General features: G+C 39.7%; 1 protein-coding gene across 4 annotated transcripts in view; it reads right to left on the minus strand.

Annotated features, from left to right (window-relative positions):
* Positions 1-907: 907 nt before the first annotated feature.
* LOC111145805 (lysophosphatidic acid receptor 1) overlaps positions 908-25333 on the minus strand; it is a 204408-nt gene continuing 179982 nt past the window's right edge. For all 4 annotated transcript variants that reach the window (XM_022501040.1, XM_022501037.1, XM_022501039.1 and 1 more), the window contains exon 4: positions 908-3343. In XM_022501040.1, the coding sequence (XP_022356748.1) occupies positions 3042-3343 (302 nt within the window). In that variant the 3' untranslated portion in view covers positions 908-3041. The remainder of the gene's footprint in view (positions 3344-25333) is intronic.

Genomic DNA, 25333 nt, shown 5'->3' on the forward strand with positions numbered 1-25333 from the left:
TTAAAAACATTATCACAAAATTACACTTCTAAAGTTGAGGGACTCAGAGTAAATTAGAAGGAAGACAGAGAGTGGAACCTAAGAGCTAATTGGGAAAGAAAATGGGAAAACCATGTATCAGCTGAGGTTTTGAGTCTAGGAAATTATCGTTTCACTAATTTAAAAAAGAAAACATCTAAGAGGTGGCTAATTTGTGAAGAAGAGTTCTAAAATATCTGATTTCTAACAATCTTACATCCACCTAAATTTAAAGGTTCAGAATTCTCTTCCAAATAATCATTGAGACATTCATTTGAATAAACGTTTTGTTATCTTTTCCAACATCTTAGCAATATACCAAAACAAATATGATCGGCATATAACTGGAAGATAGCTGTGACTTTTGTTATTAAAATCAATAAGCATGAAGGGGCACCTGGGTGGTTCAGTCTATTAAGTGCCCGACTCTCGGTTTCCCCTCAAGTCATGATCTCATGGGTCATGAGATCGACCCCCAACTGGGGCTCCGCACTCAGTAGGGAGACTGCTTGAGATTCTATCCCCCTTTCCCTCCTAAAATAAATAAATCTTTAAAGAAAGAAAAACAACCAATAAGCATGAAGATCACTGTCATTTTATAAACTCCTAGTGAGAGTTTTTCATCAGGTCAACCAGAAAGTTTTCATTAAATCACTTTTTCCAAAAGAAAGTCATGCTAAGAATAAGACTTATTCCTGATGTTGAAATGCCGCCGTTCTGAGCTGGGGAAGCATATGGTGGCTTCACCTCAAGAGTACGGAAGCCCTGGTGGCAGGGAAATAACGTTGTTCACAGAAGGCAGGCACCATGAAACCCAAGCTGGAAGACTCAGGGGTAAAAGAAACAGCACTGACCACAACCGCACACCGCCAAACACTGACTGAAAATAAATTTATTAAGGTCCAATTAGTATGTTTTTAATTTCAAATCGTCCAGAATATATGCACATGAAAGTCCAAGTTCATTTCATCACTTCCAACATAACATGCTCTGTATTTTGTATAAAGAATGTGCAAACACCTTTCTGCTGACTGGTTCCCCCTGTTCTTCTCACAGTGGGCACCTTACAAGTCTGCCCTCTGCTCAAATGCTGACCGCGCTGACTTCTTCCCTCCTAGACAAAGTGATTCTTCTGGACATCCTTCTCTTAAACGTACTCCCGACTTTCCCACACCTGCTTCATGACTGTGACTTTTACTGGTTACTTTTGCGAACAAACTGGTGCAATAACTAGTTCATCTGGACCATTCATTGAGCAGGTATCACCTACCATGGTGATTCCTAAAGAACAGTCAGTATCCAGTCCCATACCAACGCACTCAACCCATTTGCTACAGGAGAGTCCCAAGCCATTTACTACGAAGATCCTTTATTCACTTAGCATGCTTGATGTCTTCCTGTGACCTTCACTTCTACATATGGGTGTGGCCACCAAGAGCTGGACATTGGCTCCTCAAACGAAATTTGGCATTGCTAGACATATTCATTAGGGTGTCATGGTTATATGTGACAACTGTTTCTAGTTCATCTTGTGATATAAAAAAGTCACTCTCAACTAAAGTGACCACTGCATTTCCTTTGTAAAAAGGCAATTTAACTGGCTTTCCTCTCAACTGCCACGCATGTGGCACAAAGCAGGAAATCCCTTTTTATAAAAGGTAAGAGCATAAAAAGACATTTCACATTTAAAAAAAAAAAAATCCTTCATGGGAATATGTCCTAAGTAAATAATCAATTACATGGACAAAGTTGTATGTACACAAAATTTTTGCAACATAGTTTATAGTAGCGAAAATTAGAAATGACCTAAGGAGTCAACAGTGTGGGAACGGTTAAATAAATGGAGTTGCATCCATTAAATGGAATATTATATAGCCAGTAAAATTGTTTTTGTAAAATTTTTAATGCCGTAGGAAAATGTGGCAACTCTGCAGTGGAAGAAAAAAAAAACTGGTTATAAAATCGTTTACGTATGATCCCAATTATATAAAAAGTTATATAATATACATAGAGGCATACACGAGGGAAAAGCTGTTAATGGTGGTTACTTCTGGGTTGTGATATTACCAGTAATTATTTTTTTCTGTTTTACACATTTCTGTATTTTTCAAGTTTTCTACAATGACTATGTATTATTTTATAATGCAGAAAAACACAGGCTATTAAAACATTCCTCTGATGTACTGATAATTAGAACGTACTTCGATATTATAAATATGTGGGAACAATATTACTGTGCTTCAACTTCTAGGACTTTTTTTTTAGAGTACATTTTCTTTTGGTAATAAACCTACATTCCCTGTTTTACATGTGTTACGACACTTTGATAAGAAGGTAATATTAGAATTAGAGCATTGTTTCATAACCTAAACAAATACTGGCTTTGACATCTAGGTTCTTCTAGGTCCTAGAAGATTTAAAATCAATACTCTTTAATCTTTTTAAGTAAGGCATACTGCATACATACATTACATGCATGCTTTCTAAAAAATCCTTCTAATTTACAGTTTCCCTACAGAAGGAAAAAAATGGAATTATGATAGTTCAAAAACCACCTATAGTCTTATCCATCGCAAGCATGCTGATAAGTATACACGTTTATTAAATGAAATGTATCCTTCTGGAAAAACAAAAAAGGGAAGCCTGTACGTAGATGAAGTTGTGGATTCAATTAGTCAGAATTTATTCTGACTTGCACCAAACCACACCAAATCGTCGGAAGTCTAGTTAGTGTAGTCTAAATGGGCACTCCCGAGTCTGTTTATGAATTCCATTGCAAGATCTCCACTTTCTACTTTTCAAAAGGAACGGGGATCGGGATGAGGGTTGTCCCGTAAGCTAATTTTCCGCATATCTCAAGTCTTGCTGGGTCTAGGAACGAATACTGCCATTGGTTAGTGTTTAAGTACAAGAGTTTACTTTTCCTCACTCTCTCTCACACCCCACCTGGCCCTGGCCCTGGGGGAGGGGGAGCTGTTCACCCCTCCATCCGTGATGGCTGGCTCCTCATCCTGGTTGCCTTTCTAAACCACAGAGTGGTCATTGCTGTGAACTCCCGCCAAGATGGTGTGGTTGAGGGAGGAAGCCGAGCGGTCGGAGCCTTCCGTGGGGCCGCTGGTGCTGTCGCTGCGCTGGCAACAGAGGATCTGTCTGAAGGTGGCGCTCATCTCCTTGTCGCGGTAGGAGTAGATGATGGGGTTCATGGCGGAGTTGAACTCGGCCAGCAGAAGGAAAAATTTCTCATAGGCCAGGACGTCACACTGTGGACAGCACACATCGAGAAGTAACAAGACCAATCCAGGAGTCCAACAGATGATAAAGGCACCTATAAAGGGCAGGGATTGAGAAGATTTTTATTTTTCTTATTTCTTATTTATAATAAATATTCATTTATAATATATTAATTTATAATAATATTATTATTTATTATTAAAATTTTTAAAGACATTTTATTTATTTATTTTACAGAAAGAGAGAGTGCCCCTCGAGAAGATTTTTAAAAGGAAGAATATTTTATATATATATATATATATATATATATATATATATATATATATATATATAAAAAATTACAAAGCAAAGCAACTTGGTTCAATATAAAAACACTGAGATTTGGGGCACCTAGGCGGCTCAGCCATTAGGCATCTATCTTAGGCTCAGGTCGTGATCCCAGGATCCTGGGATTGAGTCCCACATCGGGGCTCCCTGCTCAGAGGGGAGCCTCTTTCTCCCTCTCCCTCTGCTCCCCCCGACTTGTGTTCCCTCTCTTGCCATCTCTCTGTCAAATAAATAAATAAAATCAGTAAGTAAATAAAATTAAAAGAAATGCTGAGATTCAAAGCCACCAGACCATCATCTGAAATGAAATGCTCTTTTGCTGGGGGGAAAAAAAAAAACCTGAAGAAAATTTTAATATTAAAATGATTTAATAGTATCTCATTGATCTAGATGAGATCTGGATCATTTTGAGTACTTATGATACTCATATTGAGTATTTATGAGACGATGATAATGATTACTTCAAGCAAAACACTGAGTTCCCTAAGCAATTGAGACATGACGGACGCACAGGAGATACACACCTCAGCAGTTATGATGGTAGGGTTTTGAGCAGTATGACACTGTTTTGGGACAAAAGGTAAGCCTGTGACCAATGTCCTTTAATGTTTAGTTTAAGGCATAATTTCTGAGTTCAAGTTGAATGGACTCAAATCCTTGCTTTGCTGTTTAAAAAACTGGGTGAATTTGGACAATAATTTTCTTACCTCAGTTTTCTGATGTGGAAAATAGAAACAATCGTATTTGCCTCATCAGGTTTGTTGTAAGGCGTAAATGAGGGCTAAGAAAATAATTCGTTAAGTATATATTTTAGCAGTAACAACAATAATACTGTTATTATCTGCTCAGTATCATGGGCCCATTTGGAAATAGAAATTTCCAACAATAAGATGGATATTTATTTTTTATTCAGCAATCACTTAAAAGGTACTGTTCTGCACGCTTTAAAAATACTAATTCATTTCATCTGTACACCACCGTATGAGAGAGAAACCATTACCCCATCACGTGGATGATGGAGCTGAGAAAATACCAGGTGATATTCCTGCTTCCTGAACTTAATAAAATTAAATGTTTACACCAAACTTCATGCTTTAGATGTTTTACTAATTTAGATCCACTTTCTCTTCTTCCCAGCTATTCCGAATTGTTAAGATTTTACTAGAACCGTTGAAAGAAGGGAAATATAGACTATATTCTTAATTTCAGCTGATTTTGTTCCTCAAATCACTAATCTGGCTCGCAGGGGAAATGGAAGTTGTGAAACAGCACCAAAACCAACCGCTGTGTTAACCTGGGATCTGAGGGGGCTCCTCAGCCAAGAGGACATGGGTCAACAGAACCAGTGGGCCCCATTACAACCCATTACAGATCACCCTGCACGGGTAATCAGGCTCCATAGCGAGCAGACAGGGAACAGGGAGGAGCCCCGAAATGCATCTGAATCTTCAGATGGAAATGACAGCGGCCTACGTGGATCCAGGCTGGGACTGGGGTCGTGGATCCCGACCAGCCTCAAGGAGTGAGTTTCATAAAATGTAAACACAAGAGATTTAGTCTCCAAACAGCTCAGTTTTGAATGCAAGCTTTCTTTTTTGAACCGATTCAGCAGGGAAATGAAAATAAAGGAGAGAAGTACCCCCATAAAGCTCTTTGTTCGAAAACACAAATGTGTCTTGGTTTTAAACTGCTGTTCACTTTGAAGACTGTCCAAGGTGCTTCATTTTCTAATAAATACAATACCTTAGACTTTCCTCAGAGAGGAAAAAAAAATATTTCAAGTATCAGGAGATAATAGCCAAGGAGCTATTTGAACTTCAAGTAAAAATGTTAATAAAGCCTACATTCCAAGTCCTTGAATTTCCTTGCTTAAAAATCACTCAGAAAGCTAAACATAAAGGGAAATCAAAGGAATGCCTCTTGGGTTTCAGAAATAATGCATTATTCATTGAGAAGCCAGGAAGGGAATTATTCTCAGGGTGGAAAATGCTTGGATGGAAAATGCATGGTCCCATTATTCCATTTACTTGGAAACTAAAAACATGCAGGCCCTTCATGAATGGGAGAGCATTCTTGTAAGTTTCCTTTCCCTTTCTTTTATCAAAGCTCGAATTGAGCTCAAATTCAGAACTTGATTAGATACCAGCAACATGCATCTCAACAGATTTATTTGAAATAAAATGATCTTTTTCTCCTCCCGGGCAGCAGAAGGGAACATCCTTATTCTCACAGACTTTAAGTGACAGAATTCAGATATGGTCATTTGTTGCTTGTAACTTCTTCCAATTTTTAAGTTCAAAAGGAGCAAGATCTTTTCAATAAAAGCCAGAGTCTCAGAAACTAACCCATGGGTGTTACTTTCAGACCAGAAGGGGAGAAAAAAAAAAAAAAAAAAAAAAAAAAAGGCAAGGAGACTTGTTAGATCAGAGACAGGAAGTGGGAAACACCAGTCTGACACAGGAGCTAATACATGTGAACACTTCACTGAGGAACTCAGACTCATGTCCCTTCTTCACCAAAAGGAACTGTTTTTAGTGCTGTGATCAGGCCCAACTACACAGTCCCAAGACTGCTTGGTTCTTTAAGACTCAAAGAGTAATTTGAGGGACTCACAGCAGAGGCCTCAGAAATCAACACCTGAAACCAATCAGGTTGGTTGACCATTTCAGTCAAGATGGACTACTGAAGGAGAAAATCTCAAGGTGCTGAGGCTTCTAAACAATAGTCAGTGGGGCTCCTGGTTCACTCACTCAGTAGACTGTGTGACTCTCGATCTTGGGGTGGTGAGTTCAAGCCCTACATTGGGTGTAGAGATTACTAAAAACTAAAATCTTTAAACAAATGAAATAGTGAGTGAATGTTATGAAATCAAATTTGCTTAAATTAAGGATTTACCCACAAGCTTCTAAAAACAAACAAAAACTACACCCAGGCCCCGTTAGTAATAAGCAGCCAACCATAATTCCATTGGGTGATAGGACTTGAGAAGTGCATTATGGACCCTATCAACACCTAATCTGTAGAGACTCAAGGGCACACCAACAGCAGGTTAATAAGAGTCCAAAGGATTTCCATTTCCTCATCAGTGAAGTGGAAAGGTGATAGCTCCCTGCCTACTCCACAGGGTACGGTGAGGATCGTGCTAAGAAACAACGTGTGAAAGCTCTCTAGACACTGTGTATCTATATGACTATACTACCTACACACACTGTGGGCAGCATGAGCAAAGCCTGGTGTAGCAGAACCAGAGGAGATTTCTGCCAAGGGCAGAATGTGGAAGCATGTTTTGATCTGTAGACGAGCTGACAGCTCCAAGAAGAAACCACTTCAACTGTAAGAGATTCCAAGGCCTTGCAGTTGAGTAGAATGAGGTAAGAAGGGAGAGCGAGAGAGCGCAAAGAAGCATGGGAACCCTAAATCATTCTGAAGGTTCTCATGGGTCAACTCAATACCTATACCAAGATGGCACATAAAATGATGGAGTACTTGGTGGGTACACTGCTTTATGTAGCTTGTACATTTCCAGAACATTTCTGATGGACATATTCCCACAGATCAAGGCATAAAACGTATCGTAACGTTTTAGATTTACATTTTACATTTTACATAAAATGTAAAAAGGAATCGTATGCAACAGTAGGAAAGTAAAAGGAAGCATAAATACTTTATGGTTATTTACTATAAATTCAGAAGCAGATGGGGCGCCTGGGTGGCTCAGTGGGTTAAAGCCTCTGCTTTCGGCTCAGGTCATGGTCTCAGGGTCCTGAGATTGAGCCCCACATCGGGCTCTCTGCTCAGCAGGGAGCCTGCTTCCTCCTCTCTCTCTCTGCCTGCCTCTCCGCCTACTTGTGATCTGTCAAATAAATAAATAAATAAATCTTTAAAAAAAAATTCAGAAGCAGAAATGGCAGAAGATAAGATGTTCAAGGTCATGAAGGCTTTGGGCATCTGGTTGAGACATCCGAAATTTCTCCAGTGTGGCACACTAGTTCTCAGGACTAGTCACACATTATAATAACTCATAAAGCTTATAAGAAAGAAGGATCTTCACCTATACTCTTCCATGAGATGTTAATGTCATTGGCCCTCCTAGTCGGTGTCTCACTGAATATGGAACACTATCATAGAGTAGAAGAAGAAAATAATCTGGATAAAAATAAAGACAAAAACATTGGGTATTTCCAAATTCCAGAGGAGAAATAATGAAAGCCTGAATCAGGGCAGTGGCACTGGGGGTGAGTATGAAAGGATCAGTAAACTATTTAGGAGACGGACTGCATGAAATGGGTAAGATAAAAAGAATCTAAGTGTGATGCTTCGATTTTCCACTGGGGTGAAGGAAGAACGTTGCTACCTTTCACTGAAGGAGGAAAACACAGGAAAAAAGGTTGATGGGGGGTTTTCTGAAGGAAGATGAGGAGAAGAGAGAGGATGACCGTGAGTTTACCCATCTATAGTCCGAGGCACCTGCCAGGCTTCAAATGCAGAATTTTAAGGACATGATATGCTCATGGCAACTTGAGTTCTGGGAAACCATCTCCTAGCACGCTGAACAAGAGTGGTTACATTCTGCGCTATTTGCCGATGTCACAAGTAACACGGGGAGAGAGCTATTCAAAAAAATATCCGTGGGTTAGAATAAAATAGCTGAAAGTTGCTCTTCTTAGAACAAGCTTCATTCCTTCCTTCCGTATCTGTCAAATCAACCCGTGAGAGCCCCCGTGCCCACGAAGACGGAAGGAGAGGTGCTGGAATGCAGACGTGAAAAGCAGGGAGGAAGGAGGCTGTTTTGGAACAACGGGTCACAGCTGCAGATCAAGATCGTATTACCACACCTTCCTTCAAATCTACACAACCTCATCAGCTCAGTAATGCTTACCATCTGGTCTCACAATTAGAGTCTTTTTTTCTAGAGTGGCTTTTCCCTAACGAGTTAAACTCTGCTTACATATGGAACATCAGAACCAAAGTGAAAGAGAGAAAGTATTTGACAGAGAAGACTGCTAGGGAGGGAGCCCAAGATTTCTGATGAAGAAAAACCAGAAAACATTTCCAGTCTGGCTTGCAAATTTGTGTTTTTATAAAAACAACAACAACAAAAAACAACCCCAGACATCCCACAGATCTAAAACAACTCAGGGTTAACTCAATTCCACACCAGCGGTGTGTTCAAGTCAACCTCTTCTTTGGCCTCGCTCTTCTTGTTTCTCAAAGGATCTAGGAAACGAGTCTAATCTCAGAGGCGGGTGGTGTTAGAGGCTGAAGGGGAATTTAGGTGTTCAAATACATATACTCTTTCCATTGCCACTACATTGTGTATCCCAGAATTCAGTCCAATTTCTGTAGTTGTTATGATTTCTGCTACTGAGGTACACATAAACAATTTGGCCAGCTAAGAAATCATCTAAACTCTGTATCTTAAAAGAGGCTACATTAGATAATAGACCACGGGTTAAAAAGTTTATTCCTAGGTCTAGCAGTCAAGGGATCATTGCAGTGGAGATGTAAATGACTTTCCTAAATTAAAGTTTTTTTCTATAAGAGTAACCTAGATTATTTATAAGATCCTTTTCTGAGAACACGGAGAAGATAAAAGTAATGCATTTGTACTTCTTCATGGTCATAGTAAATGCTTCATACGTTTAAAGTTGCATGAATTCAGTCATCGTGTGATGTACTCTTATTGTTTCCTTCACCCCTGAGAGCAACGCTTATCCTTTAAGGAAGAACATTAGCCACATGCAGATCCTCGGGGTGCCTGGCTGGCTCAGTCGGTGGACCATGCAACTCGATCTCTGGATTGTGACTTTGAGCCCCACCAGGTATAGAGATTACATTACATTGAAAAAACAAAACAAAACAACAACAAAACCTTAAAAACAACAACACAGAGATTTCAAAGCAGAACAGAATACTCATTATGCTTTCTTTTGAATATTTCTGGATAAAAGCTTCAGCTAGTACTGTCTTTAGTCATGCAGTGTTGGCTTTCAGATACACAGGAGAATGCCACCCCCGCTTCGCTTCGGCATTTGACGCTCTCTTTCACGTTGAACACTGAGTATCATACACATACCTGCTCCGTATCCTACAAGAGACGGTAAATCTCATCCTGCAACTGGACATTGGAAAGTACGTGCTGAAGCGGTTTGCAGGCCAGCATCCCCTCTTATAGAACACATCTGTGCTCGAAGACAGCCGGGAGAAACCACTTCTCCATGGCTACAACCCCAGCAGAGTAAGCAATACCTTTTATCTGCCTGCTGCGACAGGCTCCTGACCAATTCCTCTTCCTCAATGCTTCTTCCCCAAAGCTTGCACAGAATGGCCAGAGCGATCTTTCATAAGCATAAATCAATTTGGATTACATCACTTGCTTGCTTAAAATCCTACAAAGGTTTTCTTCTTGAAATCCTTACTGTGATCTGGGATGCCCCATAGGACTGGCCCCTGACAGTCTCTCCAACATCATCTCTTTCCACTCATTCCCCATTCACTAGATTCTAATCACATGCACCAAGCTCATTTCTGTCTCAGGACCTTTGCATTTGTGGTTCCTTCCCCGAGGAACACTCCTTCTGGAGATCTTCACAACTACTTACTTACTATTAAGTATCCCTTCCTCAAAAGCAATCCCTGTTATCCTAACTAAAGCTGCACACCCTCCCCACTACACTCCCGTATTTTGTCATCTTCCTATCGCTTATCTTTACCCTAAATTCTCTTATTGATTTGACGTATTTATTTTCTATCTTCCTTCAGTGAGAATGTCAGCTTTGTGAAGGGAGTAACTGCGGTTTCTGTTGTGTCTGGATCTCCAGCGTCTAGAACAGTAGCGGGCATATGGTGGACATTCAATGTATCTGTCACACATCAGTCACATGTAACCACCCAACAGACACATCAAAAACAAGGAAAATTAATGAGTAATAGAGTAACTGCATAAGGTTTAGAAAATAAACATTAGGGGCGCCTGGGTGGCTCAGTGGGTTAAAGCCTCTGCCTTCGGCTCGGGTCATGATCTCAGGGTCCTGGGATCGAGCCCCATATTGGGCTCTCTGCTCAGTGGGGAGCCTGCTTCCCCCTCCCTCTCTCTGCCTGCCTCTCTGCCTACCTGTGATCTCTGTCTGTCAAATAAATAAATAAATAAAATCTTAAAAAAAATTAAAAAAAAAAAAGGAACATTAATGCCAACAGGATGCAAGTTCTTTAAATGGGTGCGACAACGCATTCCAAAGGGCATGAGGTGGACCCTAGAGGCAAAAGTCTCACCATATATGCCTTTGTTACTGTAACATAAGCAAATCTATTGCTAACAATCCTAGTGGACATCAGATTCTCTCCTGAGTTCTGGAGAAACGTGTTGGGTTCAGTGATGAAGGGAGACATGGCATTACCCACGTCGCTGCTATAGGAATGGTTCAGTAGAATCATGCTGCCCCATCAGACCCTGGAGTCTGCAGTGTCACTAATGCACCAGATACACCTTTGTGCTAATCCCTCAGAATTCAAAGTTCCATGTTGGGACTCTGACAGGTGGTGATTAGGTCTCATACCCACGTCCTGGCTCTCAGTGAGTGCGGAGAGAGAATATATTCTGTGCCTTGGCATACAGTGTCTTACCTTTTTTTTTTTTTTTTAATGGAATATGAAGTACACTTCAAGGGATGTCTGGGTGGCTCAGTCAGTTAAGTGGCTGCCTTCGACTCAGGTCATGATCCCAGGGTCCTGGGTTCCAGTCCCACATCTGGCTCTCTGCTCTGTGGAGAGCCTGCTTCTCCCTCTCGCTCTGCCTGCCTCTCTGCCTCCTTGTGATCTCTCTCTCTCAAATAAATGAATGAATAAATAAATAAATAATTTTAAAAAATCATTTAAAAAATAGGATATAAAGTACACTTCTAGTCACTTATCATCATAATCAGTATCCATACATATTAAATATGAATATTTGCAGCACTTTTCCAAGTGTCATGCCTATATTGTTGTATTGTTTTCATATACTTATGTCTCGATAATTTATAATAGTTTGCTTACCTCAAGGAAAACTCATAATTTATGAGAGGATAAGGATAATTCTCATTAATTATATTTTTCTTCCCAGCATATTGTATCAGCTGTTTTCCTTTCAGTGACTGATGTCTAAACAATGGTACAAAGCTAATTCCTTCAATTATTACATCTTTTTTCCCCCTATAGAAAGTTTGGAAAATGCAGGAAATTACAAATAGGAAATTTTAAAAATCACTTAGAGCCCTGCAGTCTAGAGATACTTCAGTATATGATCTTGCACTTTCAAAATGTTGTTTTTTATTCTAAATGTGTGCCTTTTTTTTCTGATTGCATATGAAATTAACACGGAATGACTGTTGATTAGTGATGGGGAAGGGAAGTAGATCTTTTATCTTGAGGACCATTATTTTGTTATCTGATTGGTGTTTTCATGTAGTGGATGTACCCTAGCTCGGTCAATACAACATCCACTGGAACTGGTGAGGACATTAACTATAATTTATTTGAAGCTGATTTGTGTTTCCTGGAGGACTTCAGGTTCAATGTAAGATACTGCAGCACACGCAAATCCATGCAGGGACATCACGCTTCAGGGAATGTGTGTATTCACAATGCAGGAGACTTTCCCAAACAGGGGATTCCCTGGGAAATCAACTGCCATTAGAGCCAGCTTTGTCCTATCCCTAATATATCCAGTGATCCCACCTAAATGGGTAAGCAAAATGCTGTATTAGACAATCATACAGAGAGAAGTGCACTCCTCAGAAAGTTCTTATCTATGAGCAGTGAATACGAGATTGTAATAATGTTCAAATAAGACAGAAATAGCACGGCCAACTCGTTAGCTCCAAATTCTAAGGACTCAAGAGACAGCTGGTAAATGAAAGACGCAATGAGTTATATGTCCTTACACAGCCACAGCCATGCCCCACTTCCAGCTGTAGCTAATAATCTCCCAGAGTACTATATGACCCCTGAGGTCTCTATAAGCATACAAAACAGGAAATGCTTGAATTTAATTTTAACAAAACCAATGGATATGAAACTATGTTAAAATGGATAACCATCTCTCCCCTTCCTTTCTAAACATGTTTTCTGATTTCTACCCAGCTGTGTCTTGGGGTGAACTAGCTAAGGACAAGTCTGGCTCACCAGAACGTCACCACCCACTAATAACCAAAAAACAGTGCTCCTCCAAATGCCTACACCAAAGCATTTTCTTGCAAGTGCTTACTATTCTCAAATGACAGATTGTAAAATTATAAAAATATATACAATTTATATATATGCACACACACATGATATGAATGTATATATAACACACATGTGTATGTGTGTGCATGGATATATATTTGCATGTGTGCATATATATATATACATACATATACATATATATGCATACATACACACACACACACACACAGTCATATATTCATACCCACATCCATCACTGCATTTTAGGGTCTTTAAAAAATGAGATTTATTTTCTTTTGCACACAGTAAACTCTGAGACTCAAAAGGATGCCACTTAACATATTCTTCACATAGAAAATAATTCACCATTTTCAGAATAGTGAAATCTCTTTTGCCTTCCAAGCCCTGTGATTGCAAATTTTTTTTAAAAAGCAAACTTCACCCCTTATTTTAAAAATGATAAATCTTAAATCTCACTGACAATGTTGTCGACTCCAGACCAACATCAACTAACCCAGAAAGTGATACTGAACATATTGCATGACTGTGGTCCAGCTGTTACCAAGGTAATTTGAATAATATTTATTCCTTTACAAAGATAAATAAAATCTACCCCCCAGAATCTTTCCCTAGCAAAAGTTCAACATAAACATGGAATTTATAATCAGTTTTGCAACATAAATAAGGAATTTGTAATAGGCTTTGCAATATATTTAATTTTTCCACTATAAATTAAGATTCTCCCAAAATGATGCAAGTCTGAAAAATGAGTATTAAAATCTGGTTGAAAAATATTCACAGAATATAGCTGATGACAGCATCCTATGGATCTTATTCTTTACAGTTCATGAACTACTGGCATGGGTCAGCAAGATATGTATTACTCAAGAGACAAACTTGAAGGACAAGGAAATGTAATGAAAATTCCATTTATTATTCATTTCCTTACTAACAAAACGGGGAAAAGTTAACCCAAAAGCAAATTCAGCAAATTTTGTGAAATATTATTGCAACCTAAAAATGTTTATATAAAATTATATGTGAATAAATACGTATGTGTACACATACATTTTAGTAGCTAAAAGATAATGAAAAGAACAACAGAAATGGTAAATCTAATCATTCTTTTCAATACTGGCTATCCCTCCTACAGTTGCTAAATGTTCTGGATGGATATTTACAAAGCACAGATTCTTGGCAGAATAGGAAAAAGATACAGTCTGTTCTACTAGGATATGATAGTTGTATGCCTAAGAGATCTCTCATTATCAAAAATTTTGAAGTTTAAAAAGAAAGTTACAAAAGCAACCATTCAATTGGGAGGTGGGGATTTAGGCTAAAGAGTTCCAGATTTAAAATCATAAACATATTTTTCTACATGAACTTCAATTATTTTAACTACAAGTTCCGAGCAAAATATTGATTGCTCAAAACTAACAAAACAAGATTAAATATTACAAGGCAAATTCTAAGACATAAATCCTGAACAAAAGCCTATCAGTTCTAAAGCCTTCAAAATAAACTGCAACAGTATCCCTTCTGGGAATCTGTCATACAGATATACTTACACACGATACAATTGCGCTTGTGCAAGGAATTCTTTGCAGCATTATTATTTAGTTCAGGTATGGTTAACATACAGTGTTATACTAGTTTCAGGTGTACAATATAGTGATTCAACAATTCTATATATTACTCAGTGCTCATCATGGTAAGTGTCTTCTTAATCCCCATCACCTATTTCACCCAACCTCCCACCTACTTCCCCTCCAGTAACCATCAGTTTGTTCTCTATAGTTAAGACTATTTCTTGGTTTGTCTTTGTTTTTGCTTTTTTGTTTTTTTCCTTTGTTCATTTGTTTCTTAATTCCACCTGTGGGAGAAATCTTACTGTATTTGTCTTTCCCTGACTGACTTATTTCACTTGGCATTACACCCTCTAGTTCCATCCATGGTTGTTACCAATGGCAAGATTTCATTCTCTTTCATGGCTGAGTAATATTCCACCGTATGTATACACACCACATTTTCCTCATCCATTCATCAACCGATGGCATTTGGGCTGCTTCCAAAATTTGGCTATTGTAAATGTTATTGCAATAAACATAACGTGCATGTATCTTTTCAAATTCTTTGGGTAAATACCCAGTAGTGAAACTACTGGATTATATGGTGATTGTATTTTTAATTTTTTGAGGAACCTCCATTCTGTTTACTGCAGTGGTTGCACCAGTTTGCATTCCCACGAACAGTCCACAGGGGTTTCTTTTTCTCCACAACCTCACCAACTCTTGTTTCTCAGCATCATTTATTTTTAAAAATAGGAAATAGGAAATAGTGTAGGTAATCACAACTAGAGAAGAGAAACAAACTACACTGTACTCATAAAGTAGAATCCTAGTTGACTGGTTATTAAGATACTCCATCCTGATACCAAATGATCTCCAAGATACACTGTTCAGTGAAAAAAAAAAAGATAGAGAAAAATATGTACAATATGCTGTCAGTTATGCTTTGACAGCAACAAAAAAGCATGTGCGAATACAAACACAAAGCAGATGTCCTATCATTAGCCCCAACTGAAGCTATCAATATATTTTAAAAATGTTTAGAACATGAAATTATAAAAATGACACTTCAACGTTCTATTTGAACTTAAAATACCAATTTGTTTTCTCATTTGCCAATCCTTTCATATCGAGCCAAGGCCCTCTATGTGAATATGGGTCTGCTAATTGGAGTTCTGCATCATCTTTCATGCAAAGCCACACCAATAAAGCATCACATATTACTTCCAAGTTGGCTCCTTCAAAGTGGAGTCAGAACTTTAAAATTCTTGTAAAGCAGTTTGAGTACAAAAATCTTGCAAATTTTTTTCTCCAAACTTAGAGTTGTTCTCATCAGCAAATCTATAATAATTTCTTTTTGCAACTTGCTTTCATTAAATATTAATAAAATATTCACCTTCATTTTCCCAGAATCATCTTGTACTCATTTTCACTCGATACTGTAATATTTAATTAGTTACGCTATTTTATAATAAACTGGCATAAAGAGCTTTAGGAGCAAAAACCAACTGATTCTTGGTAATAGTCAGGAGCTGAATTACTTGGCTTTAAAAAAAATTATATGTCAGGTACTCTCCTAGGTACTGGGGATACCACATGAATCAAAAAGAAAGAAATCTCTCCTCTCACTGAGTTTAGGTTCCAGAAGGGATGTAAAAGACCACAAAATAAATAAAATCTCTCTTAGAGGGGGACAGCATTTGGAGACTGGGAGAGCAGGTGTGGAAGCAAGGAGACCAGTTGAAGGCTCTTGTAGAAATCCAGACAAGAGACAATGACGGCTTTGAACCTGGGAAGGTGATCACAGATGTATGCTGATGGTCAAACTTATCTAATTTGAGAATAGAATGGATGTTTGAGAGAGAAAGAGAGACAGAGAGAGGAGTCAGAAAGCCTGCAAGCAACCAAAATAAAGGATTTAGCGCCAAGGAGTTCTGATAAGAGTTCAATGTGTCTTGAGAACGAAAGCCTGACTGGAGTGGATTCAAGAGTGAATGGAGAAATTGGATACTGCAGAACAGACGATGCTTTGACGCAGTTTTGCTGTGGCTAAGAGAAAAAGGACTGCTGGCATTAATTGTTATGTTTTAGGAAGTTTTTGTTAACAACCATGTTGGTTAAGATAACATTAATAGGTCTACCCTCTGTGCATGTGTGTGTATACATATGTGCTTACCCACCCCCCACATATATATAAGCTCATATATATACAGAGTGTTTTTAGAATGCTACATCAAATATTGATTATTGTCAAGTACATGTAAATGGTATGCTTTAAAAATATGGTTATATGTCAATTATCCTTCAATAAAGGGGAAAGGGGAGGAAGATGGGAGGTAGGAAGGAGGAAAAGTGATTGAGATGAAGAAGCAGATTGACCAAGATGAACACTGACCATCCTTAGTCTCTTTCCCATCCACTGGCAGGAAGCCCATGTCCGGCTGCTCAGAACCACACAGTCACCTTGTGTGCCGGCTTCGAGCTGGGAGGCCCCCGGCTGTCTAGCACGGTCTGTGGCTCGGGGGTTGAGTCTTCTGATCCAGGAATGAAATGTGAGCCAGCACGTCTGACTTCACAGCTAAAACTCCTCAGTGTTACATAGTATGTTCTTACCTTAAAAAGAACGGCTAGCAGACTGGGGAAGATTTAAAACCCTATTAATGATGGGATGAGTCACCAATAAACAGGCACGCCCATATACTGTTGACAGAAAAGTCACTGCACCATCTTTCTGAAGGGCCATTTGGCAATGTCTAAATTTAAAATGTCCTCTTCTAGCTACCAAGTCCAACGTGCATCATCCAGAAATACTTGAAGCAGCACATAAAATTTGTGAATATGGAATGTTCAGTGAAGCAATACTTGTGATGGTAGAAAATCATCAATTTAAACATCCACCAATATTATAAATCAGCAGGGTAGTCAACAGCGGGCACACGGACAGACATTTCTCCACGTAGGTCTTTATCCACAAAGGAAGATTTGCAAACTACACATCTGTAAAGTTACACCACACACCATTCATTATAAAATCGCAATAGGTACTCACATGTGTACGTATGCTACACATTACAGAAAGTCTAGAAAGACACACACCAAATTGTTACCAGCAGTTACCTCGAAGGCTCAGGGTGGTGAAGTGTAGATTCTGAATTTTAATGTCAATATTTTTGTAATTTTCAGCTTGCTTGTTTTTTTTTTAAACTAGGAGCATATTTAGTCATTAAGGGAATAGGTGACAATATTCAGGCATTATTCCCATGGCACTCAAGAAGCTAGTTGTGGGGAGGAAGACAGATTGAGGTTTCTTAAGGATAACATTTTGTTCAGTCTCCCAGACTGTGTGATTTGGAAGACTTGAAGGGTATATATTCATATTTACGTGGACAAAAGAGATAGGCCTGAGGTCACACACAGTTTTTTCCCTTACTAGGGGTGGGACATCGGACAGCTTCTTCAATTCTGTAGAGTCTTCATTTCCTTCTGTGTCAAATGGGGAAAGTACTTTCAGCACTAGCATGAAGACTGAAGGAGGGAGACCACCTCTAGACTAACAGGCCACCTGATAGACACCCTTCATTTTTTTCCCTCTTTCCTCCTCCTTCAGGAAAAACCAAGGAATAAATCTACAAGAAATATAGGTCTTTGGAGTGAACTATTATTGGTTCTCCAGGCCTAGAAGTAGCAAAGTGGGGAGTAGCACTAACTTCACCCTAGCCACAGAGCGAGCACAAGACCGCCTTCCTCCTCCTGGTTTGAGAATGTTCTGGAGGCGTCCACCAGTGTTTCTTGATGGGCTCTCAAATTTTAGGGCCGGTCCTCTTCCTACTTTAGGTGGAAAGTCAATTAAGTATTTTCTTTTACTTTCTTACTTTTAGACTCTATCTCCTTTGAACAAGAATTGGAGCTAAGAGAAAAATAAGTAAAAAGTTGAAAGGACCCTGATTTTATTGTGCTTCAGACAGAGGAGAACAATTGCTAAACACTAATGGGCTACTCAGCCTTGCTGTGCTGTAACAGAGTTCTAAAAAAGGATGAACTCCTGGCTCTGGGGGGCTCAGGTGCAGAGACACAGCTGCCCACAGCCTGGCCAGTGAAGTTCCCGACGCTGGGGCCTGGCTACCTGGCAGGTGGGCCCACAGCCAAGAAGGGCAGGACTGAGACACGCCCCCTTCCCCAGTCCAGGACCAAGGCAGAGGCCAGATTCCTCACTGGGAAACTGGCTGAGAGGGACTTGTTTTTCTAATGACAGGGTCTGACCCAGCCGAGCTGTCTGAGGAAAACAGGTAAGACAGGGAGGGAACTTCTTCAGGGAGTGGACACCGGCCTCCCATTTCTATTTTCTCCCAGGTTACAGTTTAGGAAGGGATGGAGGGTACTTATTGGGCAGTACAAGCCGTGAGTGGGATGCTCGGCCTTGGAGGCCCTCCAGCCTCTCCTGTGGGCTTGGAAGCTGCCCTCCTGAAACAGCCTGGCAGCAGGCAGAGGTTGTGTGCTGAGGGAATTCCAGCACAGGCTAGTTTTGGGGGGGGGGACAGATAAAATATAATTTTCCTAAGAAAAAGAGCAGCAATAGTACTGAACCAAATGAAGTCGGAAGGGCTGGACATTTTTCTTGCTGTCAGGGAATATACAATTCATTTGACTATCTGTAGCTCGGAAGGGTTAGTCAAATGTCTGCTTCCAGTTTACCCTGGAGAGAGAAATGGGCTTTCCCACATTAATCCAGGGATATGATGCTAATGAAGACCCTCCCTTCTCATTTGTGATTAGGCTTGTTACCACTTAAGATTTAAAACTCTGCTGATACCTTCCAGGCCTCTCATTTTTCATAAATATTACTGATGGCTTCCTGTTAATAAACCTTTATTTTTCAGACAGCTGCTGTATCATCCAGTCTTTGGTGGTCTGTTGAGCTTAACTACCTAAAGTGCTGCATGATACCTTTTAAAGGCATTTTTATGCAGTATCTTTTGTAATGCCTGATCGAACTCACCAGGGCCAACCCATTCATGGAACATTAGAAAGGCATCTGAGGATGTGAAATTTAGTTTTGCAGTTTGTACGTAAGTGTTGGATTTTTTTTTTTTCTATTCCCCATCGTGTTCCATGGTACAATGTGGAAAGTAGCCCTACATTAAAAACAAAGCAAAGGATCAGCAAGAATTGCACAGTAAGATGGAATAATATAAGACTAAAACATTCCAGAAAGATGAAACTATTATTTTAATAGTAAAATAAGAGTGAGGTTGGTAGATCAAAGACTTCTAGAGTCAGGTGCTATATGGGTATTAAAGAAGTACATAATACATTCAAACATGGCTTTGAAGTTGGGGGTTGGGTCCAGTAACTTGTCTATCAATATGCAACTTTTTTGTCAAGCAGAAACATTTTTTCCTACATCCTGCCCTCCCATCCTTTAACCCCCTTAGTGTATTTGCAAAGCACCCACAGATCAGAATTGCAAACAGATCAGACACTGAGAATGGAATGTCACTTTGTTTGTTAGAGGCACCTGTGTTCTTCAATTGAGAGCATCTCCATCACACCTTTCTTTGAGGATCAGAAGACATAAGCTAAAAGAAAAAGACAACTGGAGAATTAATTTCAGAGAGAAACACTGAGGATATCTAGAAAGAAAAAGAACTGGGTAGTCACTAAAATTAGCTTTTTTTTTTTTTTAAACTAAGCAGATACCCACACTACACTTACAATGATATAGTTTCTATACCACTACCGTTGAATTTGAAGACTTTGGGATGATTTCATAAAGATTACATAAAATCGTCATAGAATTTTTGAAGGAAGGGAAGAAAATATTTAATGGGGGAAACAAGGGATTCAAGAAATCCTACTAATTAGACTTAGAGTCTTGCACAAGTCACATCTCACTGGCCTTCAGACATACATTTCAGAAGCTGAAAAGATGGATAGCTCTTAATCATTTCTGTGACATCAACCCCTCAAGAATCCAGTGAAAGCCATGGCCCTACTTCAGCAGGAATAATGTTCTAAAACAACATTTCGCTTATATGCAAAAATTTTCAGACAAAATTATTTTTCCCAGTGCTAGTTATGCTTTCAAGAATTTAAAAAAAGGGGAGGGTGTTTAATTTTGTCAGTAGCTGTCAATTGTGGAACTATGACATCAGAAAACTAATATAATTTGGCACTTTTATTCATCTATATAGGAAGTAAAAATTCTCTCTTATTGGTTGATTTGTGCAAAGAAACATGAGTTTAAATCTAACTTCAATACCAGTATTGTAGTGAGGACTTCCACCCCTCTGCCTGTTTATTCCCTGTTCCCTCATCCCACCCCTCTGCAGACAGAAAGAGCTCACAAGAGAGGCAGTATAGGGGGCGCCTGGGTGGCTCAGTGGGTTAGGCCTCTGTCTTCGGCTCGGGTCATGATCTCAGGGTCCTGGGATCGAGTCCCGCATCGGGGTCTCTGCTCGGCAGGGAGCCTGCTTCCTCCTCTCTCTCTGCCTGCCTCTCTGCCTGCTTGTGATCTCTCTCTGTCAAATAACTAAATAAAATATTTAAAATGAAGAGAGCTGGACTTAAGATGTTTTTAAAGTTATGAGGTACTCAAGGATCATCTGGTTTACTGCACATATTTATGAGATAAAGATAATGAAATTTAGAAGAACTTGTTGCCCTTTCCATAAAACATAAGCCAAAAAAGGCCCATCCTTCGCCCCATTCTTACTTCTCTGGGCCTCAGTATCCTTATTTGCAAAAGGAAGATCGCTTACAGCCTAAATAATCTAAGGCTAATTAAACTAGAAGTTTGATTTTCCCCTTTTCTATAGAACTTAATTCTTATTTATGCTATAAGCTATAATACTCATAATATCCATCCTTTCATGTAGTATATGTCACCTTAACTCCAAAACAACCTATGAATGTTTTCATTGCCTTAGTGTAGAGCAAGAACAATTCCTTGGCGTTTTAACTGTCATATAAAGTAATAGATTTTGATTTGTACCAAAAAACCTGATAACCCTTAGATGACTCAGACAAACAGGCAATTTTAAAAAAATGCAATACGAATTATTCCATCAGAACAAATGATGATTCTGGAGATCTTTGCAATTAATATTACGAATGAAAAGGTTTAGAGGGGGAACCCGGGTGGCTCAGTTGGTTGGGTGTCCAGCTCTTGATTTTGGCTCAGGTCATGAGCTCAGGATTTTGAGACTGAGCCCTGCACTGGGCTTTGCACTAAGCGTGGAGCCGGCTTGGTATTCTCTCTCCCTCTTCCTCTGCCCCTCCCCCCCCCCCCCCCCCGTGCACACAAACACCCTTTAAAAAAAAAAAAAAAGAATGAAAAGGTTTCCTACATTTTGTTACAGAGAAAAATCTGACTATAGCATACATACATACATACATACATACGCATTCTCTCCTTCACATCATGAAATCACTAGGAACCTTAAATTCACTATGAAATTTTCAGATATTTGAAAGGGTTATATATTTTTTCATAGCTGACACTCTAGGAAATGCCCAAATTAAATTATAAAGTAAAAGATGAAAGCAGCCATTTTTTTTGGTTAAAAGGAAAACAACTTACACTGATTGTTCAGAAGTTAGTTCAACAAAATTCAATCCAGAAACAATAATACCAAGCAGCTATTTTGTGCAAAACGATGTGTTAAGTGTCTTTGCGGTTGGAATGCAGAGATGAAATAAGACACAGTTCCGGATTAAAGAGCCTAGAAACTGAGGTTGGAAAGAAAGGCACTTACATGACTAAAAGGGAAGCAGTAAAGGGGACCCATAGGAGGAGATGAAACAGGAAACAAGAAGGCAAGAGAAAGTCATGTAGACCCTTTTCAAACTTAAATGTGCATACGAATCACTTGGAATCTTACTAAAATACAAATTCTCATTTAATAGGTCTGGGGGGAAGCCTGGGAGTCTGCATTTCTAAAACCTTCCAGATGTCGCTAATTTTACTTGTCCACATACAACTCTTTGGGTAGCAGGGTCTAGAAGACCCTGCTGCCCAAAAGAACTTTCTGCAATGACAAAAATGGTCTATACCCGAGCTGTCCAATATGGTAGCCAAGAGGCACTGAGCATAGTGAGCCCTTGAAATGTGACAAGCGTAACTGAGGAGCTATTTAAAATTTATTGCAATTTAATGAATTTAAATTTAAATAGCCACAGGCTTAACAGCCACCCTACTGGACACTAGACCAGGCAGTTAATTTAGACCAAATTGCATGGTACAGCATGCTTTGAGTAGGTAAATCAACCTAGTTCAGGACTTCTCAGCCTGGGCTAATGACATTTTGGACTGGGTAATGCTTTCCTGGGCAGGGGGTGAGAGAATGGGGGGTGGTCCTTCCAGTGTAGGATGTTTTGCAGCATCCCTGGCCTTTACCCACTAGATGCCAGTAGTACTCCCTGGTCATGAAAATAAAAAACCTCCAGACACCGTCAAACTTTCTCAGGGGGACAAAATCACTGGTCTAGGTAAGGCTTCTATACAGAAAGGCATAGGAGGTGAACAGCAACATCCTTAAAAGTAACCCAGTATTTGTATTTGTTTTCCTTCTTTTTTTAAAATTATTTTTATTAACATATAATGTATTATTTGTCCCAGGGGTACAGGTTTGTGAATCAGGCTGACACACATCACAGCACTCACCATAGCACATACCCTCCCCATGCATTTGTTTTCTATTGCTGCCGTGACAAATTCCCACAAACTCAGTGGGGCAAAATGACACCAATTTATTATCTTATAGGTCTAGAGGTAGAAGTCTGAGATGGGCTAAAATCAAAGGGTTGGCAGGGCTGGCTATCTTTCTGGGAGCTCTAGGGGAGAACATGTTCCCTTGACTCTTCCACCTTTCAGAGGCTACCTGTGTTCCTTGGCTCACAAACCCTTCCTCCATCTCCAAGCCAACTACCCCATCTCAAGGCCCTTAACTTAATCACAACTGCAAAGACCCTTTTGTCACATAACGGGGAGGGGGGGTATGTTCCCAGGTTCTGGGAAGAAGGGTATGGATATCCTTGGCGGGCCATTTATTTTTCTCACTACTATAGTAGTAAAATAAAAGCTGAGAACATTAAGTAATTTCATACCAAAAATAATTTAAGTCTTCCTCCAATGTCCTACAAAAATTGTGATTGTATTCTGTGCTAAAAGTACTTTCCTACCTAGAAATAGCATTTTCTATTCACACATAGATTTGTCTACATAGCAGGTTGCTCCTCTTTTGCTCTTACCATTCTCATGCACTGCCTCATGCCTCCCCCAATGCTGTTGAGATCACGAGTAGAAAATTACATGTTTTCTAAAGATTTTATTTATTTATTTGAGATATAGAGCAGAGTAAGAGAGAGAGAGCAAAAGAGCAGAGGTCAGGGCAAAGGGAGAGGGACAAGCAGATGCCCAGCTGAGCAAGGAGCCCGATGAGGGACTCAATCTGAGGACCCTGAGATCATGACTTGAGCCAAGGCAGATGCTTAATTGACTGAGCCAGCCAGGCGTCCCTAAAATTACATTTTAGCACCCAAATGAGAAAATATCATTCATTTCTAAATCTTTGGATGATTTCTAGAACTTGAGAATTCTATTTGTGTATGCATATAGTTATATCTTAGTCTGTTTGTGTTGTTATGAAAAAACACCACAAGCTAGGTAGGTTATAAATGACAAAAAATTTATTTCTCATGGTTTGGGAGGCTGGAAGTCTAAGACCAGGACACCAGCACGGTCAGGTTTTGGTGAGAGCCCTCTTCCAGAATGCAGACTGCCAACTTCTCATTGCATCCTCATGTGATGAGAGGGACTAGAGAGCTCAGTGAGGTCTCTTTTATAAGGGCACTAATCCCATTCATGGATGGGGGCTCCACCCCCATGACCCAAACACCTCCTGACGACCCCACCTCCTAATACCGTCACCGTGGGGGGTGGGGTTCAACATAGGAATTTGAGAGGGATGCATTCGAATTACAGCAGTTATATTTCCTACTTCTTTAAATACCTCTAAACTTTCTGTTATCTCTCTTAAAAGGAGAAGGAGTATTTGGTTATGTGAACTTGTACCCAAAACGTCCATCAGCAACTTTTTTGTATTTTTTAGATTTTTGCTTATATGTGCCAAGGGCTGGGGCATCTTTAGTAACAGAACAATTAGTGACTAAGGTGATTATCATTCAAAAAATACAAATCCTTTCTTCAACCTGTTCCTACAAACTGCTGTTTAGAGTAAAAGCCTACCTCTGCTCAACTGCTTCTGAAAGAGAAGAGTGGTGATGAGCAAAGCCAGATGGCATTTACACTCAGAGTGTCCTTCCCTTCTTGAATTTGATGTACAAGACTGAACGAATTGTCTTCAAAGGCCCATTTCCCCAGGCTTGGGAAGTTACACTTGTTGAGGTCAACATGAGGTGATTAGGAGGAAGGCAGAGGGAGAAGTGGTGGCCTAAGGACACAGTATCTGCTGACTCACTTTCCCACCACAGAGAGTGGCATACTGAAACCAAGGCTTCAATTTAACGCTTCCTCCACACTCTTGAAAGTACAAGAACTTCCATTCATAGAAGCCTATGATGGCAGCGTGATTACAGAGTGGAGGTGGCTGGGGGAGAGGATAGATCGCATTCTGGTTTCTTACAGGGAACTATGAGAGGCAGAAATGTAAAGAGATAGATTACTCTAGTTGAAATGAAGCCACTGACCAACCAAATTCATTTTATCTATCACAGAAAGTCTTTTTTTTTTAAGATTTTATTTATTTATTTGACAGACAGAGATCACAAGTAGGCAGAGAGACAGGCAGAGAGAGGGGGGGGGGAAGCAGGCTCCCTGCTGAGCAGAGAGCCCGACGTGGGGCTCGATCCCAGGACCCTGGGATCATGACCTGAGCTGAAGGCAGAGGCTTTAACCCGCTAAGCCACCCAGGCACCCTATCACAGAAAGTCTTAAAGGGTCCCTCCCAACCCCACGAAGTCCCCTA

Source organism: Enhydra lutris, unplaced genomic scaffold (assembly GCF_002288905.1).
Source record: "Enhydra lutris kenyoni isolate GAN:26980312 unplaced genomic scaffold, ASM228890v2 scaffoldscaffold13, whole genome shotgun sequence".
Lineage (NCBI taxonomy): Eukaryota > Metazoa > Chordata > Mammalia > Carnivora > Mustelidae > Enhydra > Enhydra lutris.